Source organism: Canis aureus, chromosome 16, assembly GCF_053574225.1.
Source record: "Canis aureus isolate CA01 chromosome 16, VMU_Caureus_v.1.0, whole genome shotgun sequence".
NCBI classification, from domain to species: Eukaryota; Metazoa; Chordata; class Mammalia; order Carnivora; family Canidae; genus Canis; species Canis aureus.
Window position 1 is genome coordinate 12,510,933 of NC_135626.1, and position 20,452 is coordinate 12,531,384.

Genomic DNA, 20,452 nt, shown 5'->3' on the forward strand with positions numbered 1-20,452 from the left:
ATCCCAGGGCCTCCAGCAAGCTGCACCTTTGAGACCCCAGCCAGGTTTCAGGCCTTGGTACCCCCTAATCTGTACCCACCTTGGCCTTTTGGGCGTCAGGGAAGGCCCTCGACTGTCATGCCATTGACTTAGCAGGGGTTGAAGGGAGCTAGGAGCACGGGCCAAGCGGTATGGGAGAGGGTCTCTGGAGCACGCGGCCCAGAGGCCTTGAGGAGAACAGGGCAGTCTGTGTTATAGGAGGGTGAGGTGGCAGGGGGAGGGCAGATAGGCCAACACTCTGCACACATTATTTTGTCCTCTCGTTCTTTATTGATCGCTGCCCCTTCCAGAGTGGACTGCAGGGTGCAAGAAGGCCAGCATCCTGGCTTGCTTGTCACGGTGTCCCCAGGGCCTTGCACAGGTCGGCACACAGGGGCTCCGGCACTGTGCCTGCACGTCCCCAGCCAAGGGACCTCAGTGACAGAGCAAGTCCCCCCCAGAGGGCATGCCCCCAGCCCCAGGGCCTGGCCTCTGCCCTTTCCCAGCCCAAGTCTGGGAAGAGTTGTTCCACCCGGGGTTTTATCAAGGTGGGGAGGGGGATCCTGAGAGGTCCTGGGGAGCCTGTGTCTTTGATCAACTAGCAACAAGCATCCCCACTAACTCCCGCCCTCACCTTCCCCTCCAAATGCCTGCCCAGCAGCCTCCTTCTCCCGGCAGCCTGCCCAGACCAGCCCACTCCTCCCTTACCCTTGCTTTCCGGCCTCCAACCCCAGCCTCTGTATTAACCTGATGGTTGCCTGTGGGGGCCGGATGCCTGGTGGTTTGATTTCAACACCCAGCCTTCCACCCACACCACCAGCGCCCGCCACCCTCCTCTGCCTCCCCCTCTGGCCAGAGCTCAGGCTTGGAACCAGCCCTGGAGGTCCTGGTAGACCTGGCCTCGGGGGAGGTGGGGGTAGTGGGTGCAGATGGCGCAGAAGCGTTCCCGCCAGTCCCCAAACAGCCGCACACGGAGCCGGTCTCGCCAGGCGAAATAGCGCCGATAGTGGCTCTCGTTCATGTTAGCCAGGAAGGAGGCCAGCTCTTGGGCTGTGCTGAAGTCGTCCACATGAACAAAGGCGTCAGCTGGTGCAAAGGCCTCGTACGTGGCCCTCGGGGGCCCCAGCACGACAGGGACCGTGCCGGCTGCCAGCGCGTTGCGCCAGAACTTCTCAGTGATGTAGTCTTGGTGCTGTGAGTTCTCGAAAGATAGGTAGAAGAGGTACTGGGCCACGGTGGGCAGCAGGCAGTTAGCGCACAAGGGCTGCCTGTTGGCGCGGCCGAACACATCCACCTGCAGGTGAGGCGCCAGCTGCCGGTACACCTGGACACGCCGCTGCCGCTCCTGGAAGTTGCTCACCACCCAGGCTGCCACCCTCTTCTTGGCCGGCAGTGGCGGCGCAGGCCCCTGGTGAGGCTCCAGCTGGCCATAGGGCACGAAGATATCCGAGTCACGCCGGTAGCTTAGCACCCAATTAAAGATCCCACCGAGGCGACCAAGGCCGTGGGTGTGGCTGGGCGACTCCATGGAGACCCACACCCAGGGCTGTCCACGTGGGCGCTTGGCCAGAGGCAGACGAGCCTGCTGGGTCTGCAGCTCTCGGTGGTGGAAAACCACAGCATCTGCGCTGGCCAGCAGGCTGTGGTTGGTGCTCAGATGGCAGTGGGCCACCCCAAAGCTGATGCAGGTGTTGCTGGGAAGCTCTGGGGGCCGGTCGCTGAAGGGCCAGTGCCAGATGAGGATGATGAGCGTGTGCGGGGGCGCAGGGCCTCCGGTGGGGGGTGACCCAAGCAGCCAAAGGAGCCATATGGCAGAAAGCAGGGCGGCTCCGGCCAGGACCCCCACAGCCCGGAGCCTCCGGGAGAGGCTGTACCCTACATGGGACACAGGAGATGCTGTCTTCCCAGGCTTGCCCCAGGGCCCCATCCTCCCACACCTCCCTGGGGACCAGACACTCACCGGCACTGTTCATCTGCAGCACCCAGAATCAGTCACCCGGGGATCTCCAATCACAGCAGCCACTAGGCAGAGGTGCCCTGCAATCACAGCTGCACCCTCATGCGCAGCCCAGCCTAGAGGCCCTGTCCTTTCATCTGCCTAAGATGAGAGAAACCAGGGTATCTTCCTGCTGCTGCCCCGCCCCTGCCCCCGCCCTGGAGGTGAACTTTGGCATCCACCACCATCCTCACTCCACCTCCCACCCCAGGCCTCCAGTTGCTGGGGCACCATCTGGAGCCCAATATCATGCCCCCTCCCCCCGCTGGCCTCTGAAGGGGCCTGGGGATGACCTGCTGGGCAGGGGCAGAATGAGGTGAGGCCACCCTAGGTGGAGGTGGCCCCCTCCCCAGAAGGATACCCTGGATGTAAGGACCCAGTCCTTGCCCACCCCCCAGGGCACACTTCCCTGGCAGGGGGCACAGAGCCCCAGGCCAGAGCTGCCCTCCCGAGGTGGTGTCACCCACTTCCCCTGCTCAAGGCTTGCTCGGCCACGGCCCCCAGAAGCTCATACCGCAGCTGTGCTGAGCTCAGCCATCTGCCAAGAGGCTGAGGTTTCTCCCTTGCCTTCTAGTTGGGTAGCCCACCCCACCTGCCCTCTGGCAGCTCTAGGACACCTTGTCCTGGAGCCCAGATTCCCAGAGAAGGGGTCTCTGTGCCGGGGCCCACATGAGGCCACAACACGTGTCCCAGGCCTAGCCTGGGCCTGGCCGCAGGGGGGCTGCAGGGCCCTTTTGCTTTCTTTCCTCACCCAAGGTCACGTGTCCATAGAAGTCCAGGGTCCTGGCCAGCCTGGGAAGAGCTGGAATGGGGGTAGGGGCCTGCCCTGGGGGACTCCAGGCCCCACAGCCCAGGATGGGGGTGGGGACAGAGAGGGGGCTTTCCAGACTGGAAAGGGGAGGAGACGCTGTGTCCCTGACACTGGCAGGTAGGGGCTGGCGCCTGCTCCAGGAAGGACAAGGCACTCGTCCAGAGGCCCTGTCCTCCCCCACCCCCACCCTTTGAGCAGCCCTGGGGGCCAGGCCTGCAGGTCCAGTTCCTTCCCCTTCTGCTTCAGTTCCTCTGAGCTGGAGAGACCGAATGCCAGTCAGCATTATCAGACTTCCCCAAGCTCTGGCCTGGGGAAGAGCTTCAGCCGAGCTGCTGCCCTATCACTTCCCTTCACCCTGGCTGGACCGTTGCTTGGTCCCAGACGTGGCAGGACAGGGACCGACTCTCACACTCAGCATCTGAAGGCCTCACGCCGGTGCCATTCTGGAAGGCTCTGAGATAGGTGTCGTGGAAGGAAGAGCATGTGGGAACTATTGGCTGGGTCTGCTGCCCCATGCCATCCTGGGGGCCTTCCACCACCCTGCTATCCCCATCCTGTTTCACTTCTGTGCATCTGGGGCTGCTGGCCTCCTCCAGCTCCTGCCCTCGACAAGGACCAGACGGCTACTGGGGTGGAGCCAGGGAGCTGGCAGCAGGCTGACAGTGGAGACAGAGGCAGGCGAGCACAGGAGAGGGGGCAGTTGGCATCTTTGGGGCTCCCCAGCCCCTGCAAAACCTCTGAGCTGTGGCGGGGCTTTGCGCAATACCCAAGGCAGGAAGGGAGGCTGTAGGATCTGGTGGGGACCATCTGGTATGGACAGAGCCACCAGGCCTGACTCCCCGCTAGCGGGCACCAGGTCCTGACCAGAGCCAGCAGCTGTGGTTGGCCCACGTCCCTTTGGCAACCCCGACGTTTAGGGAGATGGCCATGGGGCCCCACCCTTGCATCTCTTCCTTGGCAGGGGGACCGCAGAGGAGCCACGCCCTGCCTTCCGGCATTACTTTAGCCCACCTCTTCTCTCTGGGGCGGGCACCCAGAAGGTGGTAGAAGCATGTGGAAAGGAGCTGATCCTTCTTTTGGCTGCCAGCACCCCTGCCCTTCCTGTTTGCATGGCCAGGGTGGCCGTGGCCCTTGCCACAGGCCTCACCCATACCCACAGACTGCTCCCTTCCTGGGTGGACTCAAGGAGCCTCCCCTTCCTCCGCCCTGGGTCCACCGCTCCTTCGTCACATATCTGCCACACGGGTTGGCAGCCCCGGGGCCCCTATCGTGGGAACCTGCAGGCTGGCAAATGGGGCCCTGAGATTTGGCCCAGAAACAGGTCAGAATGAAAGGCTCTCTGAGGAAAGCAAAGAAGGTGAGACAGCATGAGTCAAATGGAAAGTGGGGGCCTCACCGTTCCATCTCACACTAGGCCCCGTGACTCACTGGGACACTGGTGGGCACCCAACTCCAGCTCCACCGCCCATGAGTAGCTTGGAATCAGGAACACACTGTTACTCTCTCAGGGCAGCCGCAGGGCCAGCCTCCCCAGGCGGGGCAGGGGAACTGGTGAAGAAACAGCAAACCCAGGGGCCCTGGCACAGATAGAGGATGGGCCACTGGCCTGCTGACCGCCTCCTCTTGCAGAAACAGCATCCAGAGTGGTGGGGGAGGCAGACCAGGCCTTAGCCCCCCAGGGGGGTTTGTCTCAGGAGAGAAGGCCAGAGCCCAGCTGTCCACCCGCCCCAGGTGTTATCTTGAGGGAAGCAAAGGCCGGATGGATGCCCAGGTGCCTGTGTGCCCGGAAAGCCCCCTGGTGGCTGTGCCCCAGAGCCACCTGTTTCCTGCAGAGGAGGGAGCCAAGGCTGCGGAGAGGAGTGTGCTTTATTGTCGACGATGACAAGATGAGTTTTGGGGGGGGGGGGGCGGGGGTCAGGGAACGCCTTTGGAAGGTGGATGCAGAGAGGGGCAGGGAGCTGGGGAGCTTCCAGGTTGGGGCTGTAGCAGGAGGGCTGCAGCAGGATGGGCAGCTCCCCTGCCTGGAGGACACGGGTGGAGGCCCGCCGTGCAGCACCTGCTCCCTTCCTTCCCTTCCTGCCTAGGCCCAGCCCAGTGGGCATATTCACGTCCTCATGCAAGAGAGGCTGGCGGGACCTCTGTGCCCTGAGCCTGACTTGGGCTCGGCTCTCTCTGTTCTACACACCTGCTCTGGTGGGCGGCACAGCTGGGGTGGGGGTGTTGTAGGGTACTAGGAATCGGGCACCAGCCCAGCCAGTTACCCAGGCTGACAGGAGACTGTGTCTGACCTGCTGGAGAAGAGCACCCTCTCCTGGGGCCTGCAGAGGGACAGGTTCATACCTTGTAGGGTCTTGGCTAAGGGACTACTCTACCCTACATTCTGTGCCAAGCGTGGCCTTCCCCCCATGGTCTCGCAGGTGTGGGGGCATCTCCAAATAGATGAGTGTCACCTCAGGGTCTATGTTGGGCTGCAGGAATGTTACCCTTTGTCACCTGTGCTCAGGATGCCAAACCAGGGAAGGTTTGCTAAGGGGCTGAAGCACAGGCGGGCCCTGAGAGCAGAGACCAGATCAGCCTTTTGTGTCAAGGAGGTGGCTCATGGGCAAGGGCTTAGATAGCAGCAGGAGCAGCAGCAGGGGGCTCCGAGGCTATAGGTGGTGGGGAGGAAGGTCATGGGCCCCTCACGCAGGACTGGGGTCTCCAGAGTCCCTGTGAAGACAGGGCTTCCCTGGATGCCAGGGCCCAGCCTTGGGGCCGCCCACTGTATGTGGGACCTGTGTGAGGAAGCAGGGACTGGCTCTGTCTAAGCTAGCCAGAGGCCAAGGAAGCCAAAGGAGCCCGGTGGGGGGTGGGCTGCCAAGCTGAGCCAGGAGCCAGGCTGAGGGAGCACCCACTACCCAGAGGAGCCCACCCCACCCTGCATCCTCTGGCCTGGACATTCCCATTCCTGTCTCCTTGCAGCTGCTCCAGAGGGAGACCCTCCTGCCTGAGGCCCTGGGGACTAGGCATGGAGGCTCCTGGAGGGCAGGCTGGGGGCCTTGGCGGCTACTCTCTGCCCAGATCACTCCACAGGAGGTGGGCAAGACCCCAGATGTCAGGGGAACCTCCTGGCCCTAGGCGTGTGGGCGCCAGCCAGCCAGCCAGACACCTGAGCCGTCTTGAGTGAGGCTGAACAGCTCCACACCCCACGTCCTCCATAGATGCCTTCCGGATGGCACAGAGCAGGTGCCAGTGGATACACGATCCTTGGCACCCTGCCCTCACCTCCCACAGGTTCCTAGCTCCTCTGCCTTCTGCTGTCTCCCACACTGCTGCACAAAAGGGAAACTGAGGCTCCCAGCTGAGAGCCAGCCCAAGGCCACAGCCCAGGATTCAGGGTGGATGGTCCCTGGCCCTAAAGATGTCTTGCTTTAGGACAAGCCACTCGCTCCCAGCTAGGGCAAACCCATTTCCCCAGCGCAGCCCCCCATCTCTGCTTAGGAACCCACCTGTCCCAAATGGGCCTCGTTTTCCCCTCTCCGACCTACCCCCATCTACCCAGGGGCCAGAAGTTCAGAATTCTCTGAACACCCATTCCCAGAAACCAGTATGGGGCTTCTGAATCCAACCTGTGCCCTTCCCAGCCTCAGGTGGCAGACATGTCCATCCCTGCCCTGGATCCACAGCAGGCCCCACTGCTCCCTGGGCCCCAGAAGTCCCTCCCCACCCAGCCTCTGCACCTTGGATCCTGTAGTGCAACCTCCTGCTCTGCACCTTCATCTGAAGGGCACTCTTCCTTCCAGCAGCCTCCTTGCTCCAGGGTGGGTGGCAGGGGTGGGCCAAGACCCAGCTCCTGACATTCGGGGTCCCCACCACCTGTCTCTTTAGCTGGCCTACACTGGCCCTCAGATCCCTCTGCCTACCATGCCCCCCTACCCGCCCCCCCCCCACACACACACATGCTGCAAGAACCCAGGGGCCTCTGTGGTTCCTGGCACAAACCCACACTCAGAGCCTGCATCCTGTTCCTTCCCGCCTTCTAGCCCAGGTGGACAATAGCAGAAATGGAGTCTGGGTGCCCACGGCCAGGTGTCTGTGGGTCCCCACTCCCCTCACAGCCCTGCTCTTTTTAGCATAGGTGGAATGGGAGCTTTGGGGGAGTGACACCAACACCAGACCAGCCTGGCCATGTACTTTACTTCTCCCTTCCCTACTTGAGACAGAGGTTTCAGTAGGGGAGAGGCCTACAGGAGGAAAGGATAGGGGTGATCTGTGTTGGAAGAAAAATGAAGTCTCTTCCCCAGCAGGGGGTGAGAAGATCCTTCCCAGCAGAAGCAGGGCACAGACATGCACCCCCCGACACCATCTCTGGGCATGCAGGAGGAAGCCCCAGACCTCCCCTACAGGGTCCATGCACCACACCCCAAATGATGGGATGGAGGTCAGTCTCTAGCATGCCAACATGACAGGTTTGAAACGTATTTTAATTGGTTTTGTTTCCAGGATTCCTCATCCATGCCTGGTCTCTAGGGTTCTCCCCAGCCCCTCACTGGGGGTTCAGACTCAAGAGGACAGCTGCAAGACGAAAGAGAAGGTCCCTGACAGAAGGGGGCTGAGTCTCCTTCGTAAGGGGTTCCCGCCCCCACCCCCACCCCACCCTGTGCCCTGGCCCAGCCACAAGCACGCCCACTGTCAGAACATGGTCTCTTTAATGGGACACTCGGAGCCCTGCCCTCCCTGCCCGTGGGCCATGCAGTCCGGGAGAAGGTAGCAGCAGCCTTCAGGTCACTGCGGCAGGGGTGCAGACAGCGAGGAGTGGTCGAACAGCGGGTTCCGGACCTCCATCTCTCCGGTCTGTGAAGGCCGGGGTCAGGTGGGCAGGGGTGGGGGCGCACGGGGAACGACCCCATCCCAGGAGATGGTTAAGTCCCTGCTGGGCTCCACTCCCCCAACCCCTGCCCCAGCCCCTCCCCCCCACCCCCCTACCCAGCCACTCCTGCCGCAGGACTCACTGGGGCCAGGCCCGGGCACTCGTACACGGTGAAGTCACCATCTTCGTTCTCCTCGTCTGAGGACAATGACTCCAGCTCCTTGGGCGGCTCTTTATGCCTGGGTAGGAGGCAGGATGGCTAGGTCCTCCCACCCCCTCCAGGTGCCAGGGCCCCGGACCATCAGAAGGGCTCTGCCCACCTGGGCCCAGAGCAGGGGGGGATGGCCCGTGCAGGGGCCGCGGGTGTTGTGACGGGTGCAGGGATGGGGCGGGGGCGGGGGGGCTGCCCAGTGTAGGGGGGTGTGCAGGAGCAGGGCGGGGTGCCAGGTGGAGGGAAGGGCTGGGGGGGGGTGTTGAGAGCAGGAGTGAAGGTGGGGGTGCCGGGTGCGGGGCGAGTGTTGTGACGGGCGCAGGGGGGCGGGGCGGCCAGTATGGGAGGGGCGGACGGGGTGCGGCCTCTCACCGCTCGAGGCACCGCATCTGCTGCCGCTGGTGCTGGTAGTGGTACATCTCGGCGCTGTGCGCTAGCCTCTGGTCGCCAGGCTGCGGGGAGACGGCAGGGGGGTCAGGGCGCGGCGGCGGGCGCCCGAAGGGCGGGGCGGGGCGGGGCGACGCGACGCACCGAGATCCCGGGCGTGGCGGGGGAGCCGGGCGCCTGCGGGGCCGCGTAGTCGGCCTTCTGGGTCAGGCGGATGTCTCGCTGCAGCCTGCGGGGAGTGGAGCCTGAGAGCCGCGGAGACGCCGCCCGCCGCCCCGGCCCGCCCGGCCCCCCGCGCTCACCTGCACCAGCACAGAGCGGCCACGGCGACGGCGGCCGCGCCGGCTACCGAGCTCGCCACGATGAGCACTGCGGGGAGGGGCGCGGTGAGGGAGGGCGGCCTTCGGGGCGGGGCTGCCTCCTGCCCACCGCGACCGGCCGGCCCTACGGCCCTACAGACCTACCGAGGACGAGTCCGTCACCGCGCCCGCCCCGGGGCTCCAAGGGGGAAATGTGCACCGGTACTGACGACACGGGGGGGCCCAAGGAGGTGTGGGGTGTGGGTGCAGGGGTTCCCCCAGTAGAGGAGGTGCCCAGGTTGGGGCCCTGGCGGCGCTCTGAGAGCCCCAGGGTGGCTGCTGCAGAGAGAAGGCAGGTTAGAACACTAGGACCAGCCCAGGGTCAAAGGAGTGGGGAGGCCCAAAGTGGGGCGGCGGGGGCTTGGAGGGGGTCTCACCAGGCTCCAGGTGCTGCTGTCCCTTGTCAGGCTGGGGCTGGGCAGCGAGCATGGGGGGCTGTGGCTCCTGATGGGCCAGCTCCTGGGCCAGGAAGTCAATCTCATCTTCTAATCGGGGCCTGGGCAGGCTCTCCCCTGGAGAGGGTGAAGGGCCATCAGGTGGAGAGGCCCCCAGCCCCTCGCAGGCAACACCAGCTGCAGGTGGCCCTTCAGAGCAGGTGCAGCCCATCCAGGAGCCAGACCTCAGGCCCAGGCACCAGTGGTGGCCATCGGACCAGGGAGTAGCCTCAAGCCCTGCCATCCTGAGTTGCTGTGTGGTGACAGCTGAGAGCGGTCTTTGTGAGCAGCAGCTTTCCCAGGAACGTGGGGGCAACAGCAATGGAGTGGAGGTGTTAGGGGAATGTGCAGAGGCCAGGAGAAGGGAAGGGGTGCCCCCACCCTACCTGCTACCCATGCATCACTCCATGGCTTCTCTACCAAGATAGGCAGTGACTCCTCAAGGAACGGGGAGAGGCCCCATTCTGCACGCACGCACACACACCAGTCAATCAGTAGGAACTGAGGGCAGCTGTTGGGACGGGGCTGGTGGCTGGGCCTCCACCCCCATCCGGGCCACGTGCCCCATAGTACAGATACTCTGCACAGCATGGAAGGAGCAGAGCACCTGCCACCTTCTGAAGCAGACCTGCACACGTCAATTCCTGGCCTCCCTCACTGCCAGGAACGTGTTCCTCCAAGAAGGTCCTCCTGCCCCACCAGACTTCAGCACCCCCAGCATCCCTCTGTAATGCCCCATCACACCTGAAATCATTCGGCACCTGGCTGGCTGTCCAGCATTCTGGGCCAAGATCGCCCGGTGAGGCACATGGATTGCACAGGATGAGTGAGCCACGGAGAAAGAGGGCGTACGTGGCAAGGAGGCCAGGCAGCAATTGGGGAACTCTGATTTCTCTTCTGGGATCATCTCAGCATTTCACACTGGACACCCTTGCCCTGGTAGGGAATAACTGCCCCAACCCTCAGCCTGATGCCAGGCTCTGAGATGGCGCTATTTGGAAAGATCACCAGGCCACTTGGAGACATAAGAGTCTCCAGTACCCAAGGAAGCCCAGGGGACCTAGGAGGTGAGGCTGAGTGGCAAACGTATGAGGGCAGGGGATGGGGGGAAGACACCCTTCTCTCCCATACCCACAGGCCGGCGCATCCTGGGCACACAGAGCCCTTGTGGGTCTTCTTGGAAGGGCTGAAGGCAGGGCCCACAGACATGCGCGCCTGGGGGGCACCGTGCCCGCCTCTTCAGGGCACAGTCCAGGCTCCCAGGACAGGCAGCTGCATCTAGGAAGGAAGCAGAAGGCAGAGCTGGATCACCGCCCTGGTCAGCTCAGCCCCTGCATGGAGGCGGTACTGCCCTGGCCCCCCTCCCCCACACAGTTGACCCAGGCTGGCCTGGCTCCGGCCATTGTTCTGGGCAGGCCCTTCCTCCCAAGAGCCAGAGATCAGGACCAGGAAGACAAGCCTTCCCAACACTTATCGGAACTCTCCTGCCCCACCCACTCCCCAGAGTTCTACCTCCAGGCCTGATTCAGCCCTAGACGGAACACTAGCTCTCCCAGCCGGGGCCAGGCAGCCCTCTAGGTCCTGCCTCTGGTCTCAACATGCCCCAAGCAAGCCCTAACCCCTCTACCCAGGCTGGGAGCCCTAGAAAGTGGGGCCACCCACCTCTCTCACCACATCAGGGCTGCCCTACAAGTCCCATTGTGTCATCCCACAGCCCTAGGGCAGAGCTGGAAGCCAAGGGCCCTGCAAGTGCCTACAGCCCTAGGCATAGATGGAAGATGGTCACTCTCCCTGTGTCTGGTCTCTGGCTTGTCTCTGAAGCACAGAGAAGCTGGGTTGGGGAGACCTAGATTGGGATCAGCAAGCCATACTTGCCTGAGATACAGAAGCCAGACCAGGGTCACCCCCGCAGTCACACTGCCAGTGACTAGGAAGTCCCTGGGACTTTGGGCCCTAACTACGGTGTCCTGTATAGATGGCCAATGGGTCCCATCCTGATGCTGGGGGACAGAAAGCAGTAGCCTTCCAGCCCTCAGTTTCCCTTCTGGGACACAGAAGGCAAGTTGCCTCAAAGCTAGGGAATGCCCTAAGGCCTGGTACACTGGCCCCAGTTATGGGACAGCAGAGCTAGAGGACCCAGGGAGATACCCAGCAGGACTGTCAATCCTGGTTGAGGAGGCTGGGATGGGGTATATCTGGAGGACCAGACTATTCCTCTGGGCCCAGCCCCCACCCCCCATGGCAGGAGGGCCACTGGGGCCCAAGGTACGCGGAGGATCAAGGAGTGCTGGGCTCTGTCCTTCTCCAGACCTTGGCTGGGCTGACTTGGTTTCCTTGGTAACCTGACACTCCCAGCCTCCTCTCTGAAGGTAGGGCATTCCAGCAGCCCTTGCAGCAGGCAGACTCCCATCCAGGGGACCCCCACCCTATACCACCTGGGTCAGCAGGCACCAGTATCATAGAGCCAGCCTGGGGCGTAGGCTGGTTAAACGTTAAGCCTGTGCCAGCACATCACTCTGGACCCCACCCACCAGTTGGGTGCCTGGGGAGCCAGACAGTCCCTCTCCTGGTGCTGAGACCGCAGAGTGCCCAGGCCAAGGGTAGAGGCCTCAAGCACAAAGCTGCTTCTAGGGTCTGGGTTCCAGAGGCCTCCAGACATTCCCGGTTCCCCAGCCTAGGAAGACAGGGCTGCCACCCAGCTAATGCTGAGGAAGTCTCCCCTCCAGCCCTGGCGTGCAGGAAGAGATCTCCGGAATAGCGGCAGGTGGAGGGCGGCAGCACCACACCCTGCATCTGGGAGCAGCTGGGATGTCACCAGCCCACCCCAGGGGCTTAGCACACGGGCTACACTCCATTTCCTCAGGAGGCCCCACCCTGCATGCCCTAGAGCCAGGTTCTCTGCAAGCAGCCTTCATTATTGCTGGCCAGTCCCACTCTCCCGCTCTCCGGCTTCCTGTCCACGGGTGCTAAGCCCAGGAGGAAGCCTGCCCTGATGTGGCCTCTAGAGGCCACGCACACAGAACCACAAGGCCCAGGCTGGCATCCCAGCTAGGCCACATAGCTTCTTTGTACCTCAGTTTCCCCATCTGTAAAGTGGGCTAAAAATAGCCAGTAGTGAGTGAATGCATGAGCACAATCTCCCAGTTCAGCCCTGGGCTGGGATGCGTTTTCCATCCTGGGTTCCTGCAGACCTTCCCGCCTGGAGCCCCGGGGCCCATCTGGGAAGCAGGGAGGGTCTCCCAGGTCTGTGGGCTTCTCAAGCTCTGCCCTACCACCAAGAGGGCCCCCCAGGGCATTACCTCCTGCCCCCACTGGAGCCCGAACAAGCCCCTAAGCCTGGGACAATTCAGCCCCCACCCCCACCCCCACCCCCACCCATGGCAGCAAAGCAAGGTTCGTGCCCAACACCACCTGAGGCCTGGGGACAGGCAGCCCAGCACCGCGACCCCGACCCCGGGACAGACGCTAGCAGCGAGGCCGCCAGACCCCTGGGGCCTCGCCGGCGCCCACGGAGCCCGGGAAGTGCACACGCACGGACGCGCGGACAGGCAGCCGGCGGCGGGCCCACCCGGACGGATCCGTCCTCAGACACAGACACAGCACCGGCCCACGGACCCAGAGACAAAGACAGGACGAGCGTGAACTTCAGGGTCGCCGCCAGGAGCCCCAGAGAAGGCCCGTGGAGCGAGCGGAGCCCTGCGGCGGCCGGGGCGCCGCGCCCTCCGGGCCAAGCCTGTTTACCGCCTCTCGGGCGAGGCGGGGCCCGCGGCGAGGGCGGCGGCGGGCAGGGCGAGGGCGCCGCGCAGCTCCGCGATCCCAGGCCGCTCTCGCTCACCCGGGCGGCCGGCGGAGGCCCCGCGCAGGGCCGCGCCGAGGACGAGGCCGCAGAGCAGCAGCCGCAGCAGCCGCAGGTGTCGCGGGGAGGGCGGAGGGACGGGTGTCGCCATCCTTCAGCGCCGCCGCCGGGGCAGCATGGCACCGCGCGGCCCGGGGCTCGGCGCGGGCGGCGGGCGCCGCGTCCGGGAGGCGGCGGCGGCGGCGGAGGGGGCGGAGGTGGAGGCGGAGGAGGAAAGGAGGCGGCGGCGCTGACGCTGCGGCAGAGGATCCGGGATGCAGGCGCGGCGGCGGGAGGCTCTCAGGGACTGCGCCTGCGCGCTCCACCTGAGGGGGCGGGCCGGCGTCTCCAGGTTGCGCCCCCTCCCCCCTCCCCCCTCCTCCCCAGCGCTCCAGGCCTCCGGGCGCCTCGGCTTCTGCGGCCTCTGTGGCTGGGGACCTCTGTTCTCCTCAGGCCCGGCTAGGCTTGGGGGGGCCTCCCCGGGACACACTTCCCTCGAGTCCCCACTCTGTCGCCAGTTTCCACGCAGCCACCACCCCGCTTGGAGCAGGGGACCTGTCCCGGGCCTGGAGGCGCTAGCCCCGGGAGCACGGGGATACCCGGCACACACTGATGGACAGCTGCGTCCAAAGACGCACCTGGGCGCTCAGAGGCACCTGGTAAAGGCAAACACACGCCTGGAACGAGGCCGGTGCTGGTGAACACTAAGGTTGGAATGGGGCGGCTGCGCTCAGGGAGGCCACCAGGGGGCAAGAGTGACCTGGAGCGGCTGGTGAGGGATGGCTGGGAGCTGTCCACGGTCCCTGGGTGACAGCCTTCAGCTCCGGGAGGCCTCAGGACCACAGGCACCTATGGATGCACCCCCTTGCACTGTACCTGTTGCTCCAGAGAGCACACCCACGCATTCCACCTGGGAAACCTCCCTCTGCCTCACCTCACACCCCAGGCTTCCCCTCAGAGCCCCGAAGACAGGGCCGGCTGCCCTCAGGGTTGTGGATGGCTGAAAACCTCCAGAAGGTGGAGATGTGTGAGTGAAGCTAGCACAGCCATTCTCCCCTCAGGGTGCTGTCCATCGTGTCTGTGCTCACTTTCTAGAAAGGCTGAGGAGCAGGAAGACAGAGTAAAACCGTGCCTTCTCGCGCAGGAAACCAGTGCTTGGGGAGGAGGCTGCGGGAGCAGCAGGTGGAGGAAACTGGCATGTCTTGGAGATGCAGAAGGCCATACCCAGGCAGGAGGGAGCTGTGCCTCAGTGTCAGGGCACCTGGGCTTTACGCTGGCTCCTCTCACTGTTCTTCTCTGAGCAATGGGGCCCTGCACCCCCCTGGTCCTCATCTCAGCAGCCCCCCAGCACCACTTCCTGCCAAGGGTCTGCCCTGTCCCCCAGTCCCTTCCAGCAGACTGCTCTAGACAGCTGCCCTGCCCAGGACCCTCACTTCCACCATCTGTCCACTCTCTACCCTCACCCCCAGGCCAGCTCTAGGCCAGGGCCCGGGTGCCAGTCTTGGTTGGGTCACGGATGCCGATCTGGAGGGGCTGCAGGGCCCTGCTGGCCAGAGAAGACTCAAGAGACTCTGGGACTCTTGGGCCAGCCGTGGAGGAGAGCAGGATCTTCACCGATCCATGTCTGGGCCCAGAGAGGAAGGAAGGAGGAAGAGCCTGGGGCCACCCTTAGGACTAGCCAGGGCTCGTCCTGGCCAGCTCAGCTGTGGGGAGGGAGGACAGGCAGTGGCTCCGGCGCCCCACCCTATGAATGTTCTCTGCTGCTCTAGAAAGTTTTTATTATAAAATGTTCACAAGTAGGCACTGTGTTCCCAGAGCGTAGGCCTGACCATCCTCCTCCTGCAGACACAGACCCCACAGAGTGCGGGGGCTCCAGGGCCTAACTCGCTGAAGTTGTGGGCTGAGGGCTGCGGGGTGTCTGGGTCCTGGGTGCCAGGAAGGGGGGTGCAGGAGACCGGGCAGGCTTGGGGAGACTGCAGGGAGCTGGCCAGGCCTAGATTCACTGTTGTTCACCCACTTGGGCCCCTGTGGGCTGCATGCCAGCATCCCTGGCTCAGTGGGGGTGACACTGGGGGGCAGAGGTGCTGCGGGTGTGTGGAGTATGGTGAGGGCACCGGGGGTAGGAGTGGAGCGGCGACAGGCCAGAGCCACCAGTGTGGCCCTAGATGGTACTGGACAACTTGGCAGCGCGCACCCGACGCAGCAGCAGGACAGCAGCGGCCAGCAGGATGGCAGTGCAGAGCAGGACCAGGGCCACCCAGGCGCTGAGGTCTGTGCCCTTGCGCATTCCCGGTGGCTCGGCGGGGATCAGGTTGGTCAGGTTCAGCATGTAGCCAAGCGCCCAGCCCACCGTGGTATCCCCGGCCTGTGGGCGACCCGCAGGCCTCAGCTACTCCATACAGCCCCAAAGGCCCCGCCCCTCTGTGCCCTGCCAACCACAGGCTCCCACCTTCTTCTGGAAGGTTACCCCACGGAAGGTATGCTCCTGGAAGCCATAGCCCTGGCTCAGCAGCTGTTGCACGAATGTGGCCACCGCGCAGTAGTCAGGCAGGCGGGCCTGCTCCCCGGGGACCCGGGCCTGCAGCTGGGACATGAAGGGAACATTGTTGGGCCAGTGACCACTGGGAGGTCTCAGCCCAGAGGACAGGTGACCCTACCCCAGCACGGTCCCCCAGAGGCCAGCCCCTGGTGGAAATTTCCCTCCAGGACCAGCAGTGTGACCGCCGATGGCAGTAGGCACCCCTGCCTTGGAGGTGGACCTCAAGGAGACCCCAGGGACAGCCACCCAGGAAGCAGCAGGCCAGCAGCAACCGTGTGTGAGGTCAGGGGCACAGAAGCACCAGACCTTCAGTGTGGACCTTGAGCTAACCTTTTGCCTCCCACCTCTCCAGCCACCCCCCACATCTGCCTGAGACTAGACTTGGAGAAGACAGGATGGGCCTTTGCCACCACCAGAGCCCTGAGACAGTGTTTCTCGCAAGGTTTGGCAGGCACCCCATGCTCCACCTGTGAAAACACCGCTTCCCTTACTTGGCAGGTGTCTAACTATAGTGGCAGAAGCCAGAAACCTGCAACTTTTCTTCAAAGCCTCACTCCCCTGCCCCTAAGCTCTGCTATTCCTATTCACCCCACTTCACCCCATGCGCCCTGCTGCCGTAGGGCCTTTGCTCTTCCCTCTGTCCTCCCAATCTAGGTTCTGGGCCTCAGGGCAGCCCAGTGCTGTCCAGGCCCCTTGGCACAGCCCCAGCAGGGCACGGGTAGGGCTTACCTCACTCCATGTCTGGTTGCAGATGGTGACAACCGCAACTTCTAGCTGCTGCAGGGTCTCCACAGGCAGCCCCATCACGGTCCTCAGGAAGTCCACAGTGTAGAAGAAGGCAGAGAAGCCCTGCGAGGAGGGGACAGCCATACCTAGGACAGACCCCACCCACAACAGGGCACCCGCCCCCAGCCCCAGACCCTCACTCACAATGAAGTTCCCAGCCACAGGGGGCTGGAATATGCCATTGAAGGAGCATTGGGAGAAGTGGCAGGAGGAGAAATTGAAGAGCTCCAAGATGAGGCCACGGCAGAGGGCGGGGTCGCTGGTCCCCGACAAGTTGACCCTGGTGCTGCCAGTGAAGGTCTGGGGCCGCTGGGCCGCAGTGCACGGAGACTCATACACGTCTTGAAGGAGCACTTGGCTCGAATAGCCCCTCGGCCAGCAAGGGTGGAAGCCATAGGTCTGGGAGGAATGCAGGGGTGCGTGAGGCATCAGCCCTACACCAAGCACTGCTGCCACCCCCAGCCCAGGATCCCTGAGAGCCCCCCAGAGGACCCGCCTGAGGAATCTCCCGTAAGTCCCACTTTGGCGGCATCACTTCTGTGCTCAGGGCCAGTCACGGCTCCCCATCATCTGACGGACAAAACCCACCCCCCGGCCAGGCACCCCTGGCCTCTGGATGCCTGGCCCTGGGCCTCCTTTCCCCCTAGCCAGGCACTCACTAGACCCACCCCCACCACGTGGCTTTTGTGTGTGCAAGATCCTTGTGCATCTGTCCTGCCAGCTGAGTAAAGCCCAGCTTTGGTTCCCAGAGCGGCCATCCTCAGTCCAGGCTCCACTCTGGACTCTTGGCTCCTCCCATCCCTTCTCACCCCCTTCCCCCAAGGAGGGCACAGTGGGAGCAGGTGGGCCAGGGGTGGTGAGGCACCTGTAGTGCACCAGCCAGCAGCCTCAGGAGGACCTGGTCACGGCCATAGCAGAGGAAGCTGTGGGTGTAGACACGGTAGTGCTGGCCGTAGAGCCGGAGCTGGACCTCATTGGTGGGATCCTCAGCTGGGCCGGCCATCTCGAAGGTGATCTGAGTGGAGGCGCCCCCCAGGTCCATGGCCCCCAGAGTCCCCTTCCTTGGCCGGAACCACTGGCCCACCCAGCCATACTGTGGGGAGTGGAGGTTGGAGTCAGCCAGTGGGTGGGCCGCACGCCCCCTGGCTCACTGGGCTGGCCAGCAGGCCCACCTTGATGAAGTTCTCCAGCAGGTAGTTGGCGGTCACCCAACCAAACACACCCTCGTCCTGGCCCGAGAGGATGTGGGCACCACGGAAATCAAAGGGATACTGGGTCAGCGTCTGGGTCACAGCCGCAAGCACATTGGCCGAGGCCTCTGGACTGGTCAGTCTGGAACACAGGGAGGACTCTGAGGGGTGTCCTCCCCAAGTAGCCAAGGTCCTGCGGCTGGGCGGCATCGTGCCTGCCCAAGGCCACTGCTGAGGGTGTGCGGGGGGCCACCCTGTGCTGAGGCTCTTGTAGAAGTCGGGCAGGTCAGGGGGCGGGCACACTCACTTGAGCAGGCGCATGCCTGCTGTGGCTCCCAGGTAGAGGGGCGTGCCCACATGTCTCTCTCTGGGAACCTCCTGAAGTGCCTGTTCCAAGCATTCAACCAGGCTCTGGCCAGCCCTGGAAGGGTTGTCTGCGTAGCTGGAGATGCCCCCTCCTAGAGGGAGACGGAAATCGGCCCCAGCCTGACAGCAGCCCCTGGGTAAGCCATGGGCCAGGAGGCTCCTGAACCAGGTGGCAGCTTAGACACACCTTCCCAGCTCAAGCCCTCAGAGACAAAGGGACCCACCTGCCTGTGGGCCACCCAGTCCCTGAGGCTGCTGCCTGCCCCTGGGTGTGCACACAGGTGCCAGGATAAAGCACTAGGCATTGTCAATACAGCTTAGCCTCCTAAAGGGCTTTCCTGGGCGTGCCAGTCTTGGGCTGAGAAAGGCCCATGTCACCCAGTCACCACCTGGGGCTTACTTTCTAGAATGAACTGCCCTCAGCCTCTCTTTTGTTTTTTGTTTTTGTTTTTGTTTTTGTTTTGTTTTGATTTGTTTTGTTTTCAGCCTCTCTTTTGGAAGCTCCTGCAGCTCCCTCCTGGAGCAGTCCCCAGTGGCATCAAGCAAAGGGGGCTTCATGACCTCGGAGGCTAAGGCAGGGAGAGCCCTGGAGCCCCTACGATGAGGGGTACCCAGAGGGGATCTTACCGTGCACCTCACAGGAGCTGTGCTGGCCCACGATGCCTGTGTCATTCTTTTTGTCTGCAGGCCACTTGTAGATGAACATGGATGTGTGAGAAGAGCCAGCGTCCAGGACAATGCCATACTGGGGAAGGGAAGGGGAGCGGGGCTCAGCTGTAGAGGTAGGGTCCGGGGCCTTAGGGCATGTCCTTTGGCTCCCCCCAGCTCTCTACCACACCCCACCCCACCCCACCCCACCCCGTGGCAAGGTTGGAACCCCAGAATGAAGTACTGGGGCTCAGGCGGCAGGGACAAGCAAAGAAACACAGTTTGGGTGGGGAGAGAATAGGGACCGGGTCAATGGCCAGCAGCCTTTCCTCTTCTGACTGCAGGAACCTTCCTGGCAAGGGCAGGCTAAGGGGTTCTGTCAGGGTCAGAAGGGTCTTGGGACCACCCTTGGAACCCTGTCCCGAGGATGTGAGGTCCCCAGGTTCTGAAAGAGAACCCCAGATGCAGGAACCCCCTCCACCCAAATCTTTCTTCCTCCTTTCTGTCCCCACGTCTCTGACCTGAGCCCAACCTCAGGGGGTCCTAGAGACACCCCCTCCCTGAGCCTCAAAGGCAGCACCAGTGAGAGCTGGGTCCTGCCCAGCTGAGGGGCCACATGGGCCTTCCCTGTGATTGCAAGAAGGGCCGGGATTCCAACAGTGAGAACCCCCTGGAGAACATGCCCTCCTGAGCCCGGAAACAGGCCACTCCCACCTTCTGCCCCACCCTGGGGACTGCAGCATCAGCTGGTCAGGCCCCACCAGCCCCAGCCCCCTAGTGCTCCCCTTGGCTACACGGCACCCATGCCTGCAACCTCCTATCCTGGGCTCCTGGAGCTTAGAGCTCCCACATGCCCATGCCCCTTCACACAAGTTCAGGAGCCGTGGGACTCCTGGAGACCCGCCTGGGCCTCCCCAACTCCAACTCCTTTCGGAGCAGCCTGGGGCACCCTGCCTGGTGGCTCAAAGGGCACCCCGCCACTGTCAGGACTTCCAGGAGGGTGGGGAGGGGTCCCTGGGCCCCCATGCCTGTGGCACCTCGTCTGGAGCCTGGAGCAGATGCGTCCCCGGAGCGCGCGGGGCGGAGGACCCTGGTCCAGCCGCAGCCTGGGGCACCCGGGGCTGTATCTGAGGAGCGGAGAGGCAGCCCCCACCTCCCGCCCCGGCCCCGCCCGCGCGGGCTCCGCTGCGGCCACGGGGAGCAGGGCGGGAGCGGGGGAGGGGGGTTCCCCGGGTGGACGTCGGGCTGCCACGCGGGCGCAGCCTGGCCCCGCTGGGCTCCGAGCCTCCGGGGGCCGCGACCTCGCCCGCTGCGGGCGCACGCACCTTGAGGGCGGGCGGCTCCCGGACGTCGCGGGTGGGGACGCACAGCAGCAGGAGCCCGGCGAGGCCCGCCGCAGCCAGTAGCAACGGCGGCAGCAGCGACAGCACCTTCCCCGCCATGGGCCGGCGCGGGCGGACGAGGCGGCGGCCGAGGGGCTGCGGGGCGCTGGAGGCCGAGGGCCGGGGCGCGGGCCGGGTAGGCGCGGGGGCGGGGCGCGGACGGGCACGGTCCACGGCTGGCCACGCCCACTGGCCGCCCGGGACCGCCCAGGGCTGCCCGCCCGCCTGGCGACCTCCGGGCCAGCCCCGCAGGTGAGAGAAGCTGCGGCAGATCCCATCCTCCCCACCCACTCCCGGGCGCCCTTCCGGGCCCCCACCCTGTTTCTTCCTGGCCGCCCCGGCCCGCCGGGAGCCTCATACCCCCAGCCCTGTCCCCCTGCCGCTAGCGCTGGCCACCCGGGGCTGCCTGTGGACACGCGGGCATCCCTGGGGCAGAGGTAGCTAGGGAGCCCCAGCCCTGTCCAGGGGAGTCCTTGGGCTCGTTGGCAGGAGGCCTACGTGGAAGGATGGGCTGCACTGGCCCCTAGACAGCCTTGTTCAGAGGACCAGGTGGCTGGAGTGGCCAGCTTTTCCCTGGCCTGGTCCTGAAAGAAGGAGGCACTGCTAGTGACAGGAACCACGTGGGGTCCCAACTGGATCCC

General features: G+C 64.1%; 3 protein-coding genes across 11 annotated transcripts; all 3 read right to left on the reverse strand.

Annotated features, from left to right (window-relative positions):
• Positions 1-286: 286 nt before the first annotated feature.
• Positions 287-4,633, reverse strand: FUT7 (fucosyltransferase 7). Of its 3 annotated transcripts, none has more exons than XM_077851508.1 (3): positions 4,222-4,633; positions 1,979-2,116; positions 287-1,893 (listed from the first exon to the last, which is right to left on the reverse strand). In XM_077851508.1, the coding sequence occupies exons 2-3, from the start codon at positions 1,989-1,991 to the stop codon at positions 878-880; spliced, it is 1,029 nt and encodes a 342-aa protein (XP_077707634.1). In that variant the 5' UTR covers positions 1,992-2,116; positions 4,222-4,633; the 3' UTR covers positions 287-877. The 3 variants fall into 3 exon arrangements, with proteins under 3 accessions (XP_077707634.1, XP_077707633.1, XP_077707635.1); XM_077851507.1 differs by lacking the exon at positions 4,222-4,633 and adding an exon at positions 2,766-4,178; XM_077851509.1 differs by lacking the exon at positions 4,222-4,633 and adding an exon at positions 2,529-2,727.
• Positions 4,634-7,267: 2,634 nt separating this feature from the next.
• NPDC1 (neural proliferation, differentiation and control 1) lies at positions 7,268-13,202 on the reverse strand. 6 transcript variants are annotated; one of them, XR_013354034.1, is made up of 9 exons: positions 12,901-13,200; positions 10,197-10,343; positions 9,009-9,143; positions 8,733-8,910; positions 8,575-8,641; positions 8,417-8,501; positions 8,258-8,337; positions 7,817-7,913; positions 7,268-7,379 (listed from the first exon to the last, which is right to left on the reverse strand). XR_013354034.1 is itself a non-coding variant. In XM_077851513.1 (9 exons), the coding sequence occupies exons 1-9, from the start codon at positions 13,010-13,012 to the stop codon at positions 7,368-7,370; spliced, it is 909 nt and encodes a 302-aa protein (XP_077707639.1). In that variant the 5' UTR covers positions 13,013-13,199; the 3' UTR covers positions 7,268-7,367. The 6 variants fall into 6 exon arrangements, 4 of the variants coding, with proteins under 4 accessions (XP_077707639.1, XP_077707637.1, XP_077707636.1 ...); XM_077851513.1 differs by having other exon boundaries at positions 8,737-8,910; positions 12,901-13,199; XM_077851511.1 differs by lacking the exon at positions 7,268-7,379 and adding an exon at positions 7,495-7,658 and having other exon boundaries at positions 8,737-8,907; positions 12,901-13,202.
• A 1,459-nt stretch (positions 13,203-14,661) lies between these two features.
• Positions 14,662-19,931, reverse strand: ENTPD2 (ectonucleoside triphosphate diphosphohydrolase 2). Of its 2 annotated transcripts, XM_077851515.1 has the most exons (9): positions 19,755-19,931; positions 18,409-18,526; positions 17,723-17,873; positions 17,398-17,557; positions 17,091-17,318; positions 16,370-16,624; positions 16,169-16,288; positions 15,350-15,484; positions 14,662-15,265 (listed from the first exon to the last, which is right to left on the reverse strand). In XM_077851515.1, the coding sequence occupies exons 1-9, from the start codon at positions 19,869-19,871 to the stop codon at positions 15,062-15,064; spliced, it is 1,488 nt and encodes a 495-aa protein (XP_077707641.1). In that variant the 5' UTR covers positions 19,872-19,931; the 3' UTR covers positions 14,662-15,061. The 2 variants fall into 2 exon arrangements, with proteins under 2 accessions (XP_077707641.1, XP_077707642.1); XM_077851516.1 differs by lacking the exon at positions 17,398-17,557 and having other exon boundaries at positions 17,091-17,148.
• Positions 19,932-20,452: the final 521 nt, after the last annotated feature.

Excerpts from the sequence above, each read along its gene's own strand:
- NPDC1 (XM_077851510.1), bottom strand. The coding sequence starts at position 13,012 with ATGGCGACACCCGTCCCTCCGCCCTCCCCGCGACACCTGCGGCTGCTG. Across the intron at positions 8,502-8,574 it reads GCCGCTCTGTGCTGGTGCAG|GCTGCAGCGAGACATCCGCC; the intron begins GTGAGCGCGGGG and ends CACTCCCCGCAG. Across the intron at positions 7,659-7,816 it reads AGTGCCCGGGCCTGGCCCCA|ACCGGAGAGATGGAGGTCCG; the intron begins GTGAGTCCTGCG and ends CGGCCTTCACAG.
- ENTPD2 (XM_077851515.1), bottom strand. The coding sequence starts at position 19,871 with ATGGCGGGGAAGGTGCTGTCGCTGCTGCCGCCGTTGCTACTGGCTGCG. Across the intron at positions 18,527-19,754 it reads GGGAGCCGCCCGCCCTCAAG|TATGGCATTGTCCTGGACGC; the intron begins GTGCGTGCGCCC and ends TCCCTTCCCCAG. Across the intron at positions 15,266-15,349 it reads GGGTAACCTTCCAGAAGAAG|GCCGGGGATACCACGGTGGG; the intron begins GTGGGAGCCTGT and ends GGTCGCCCACAG.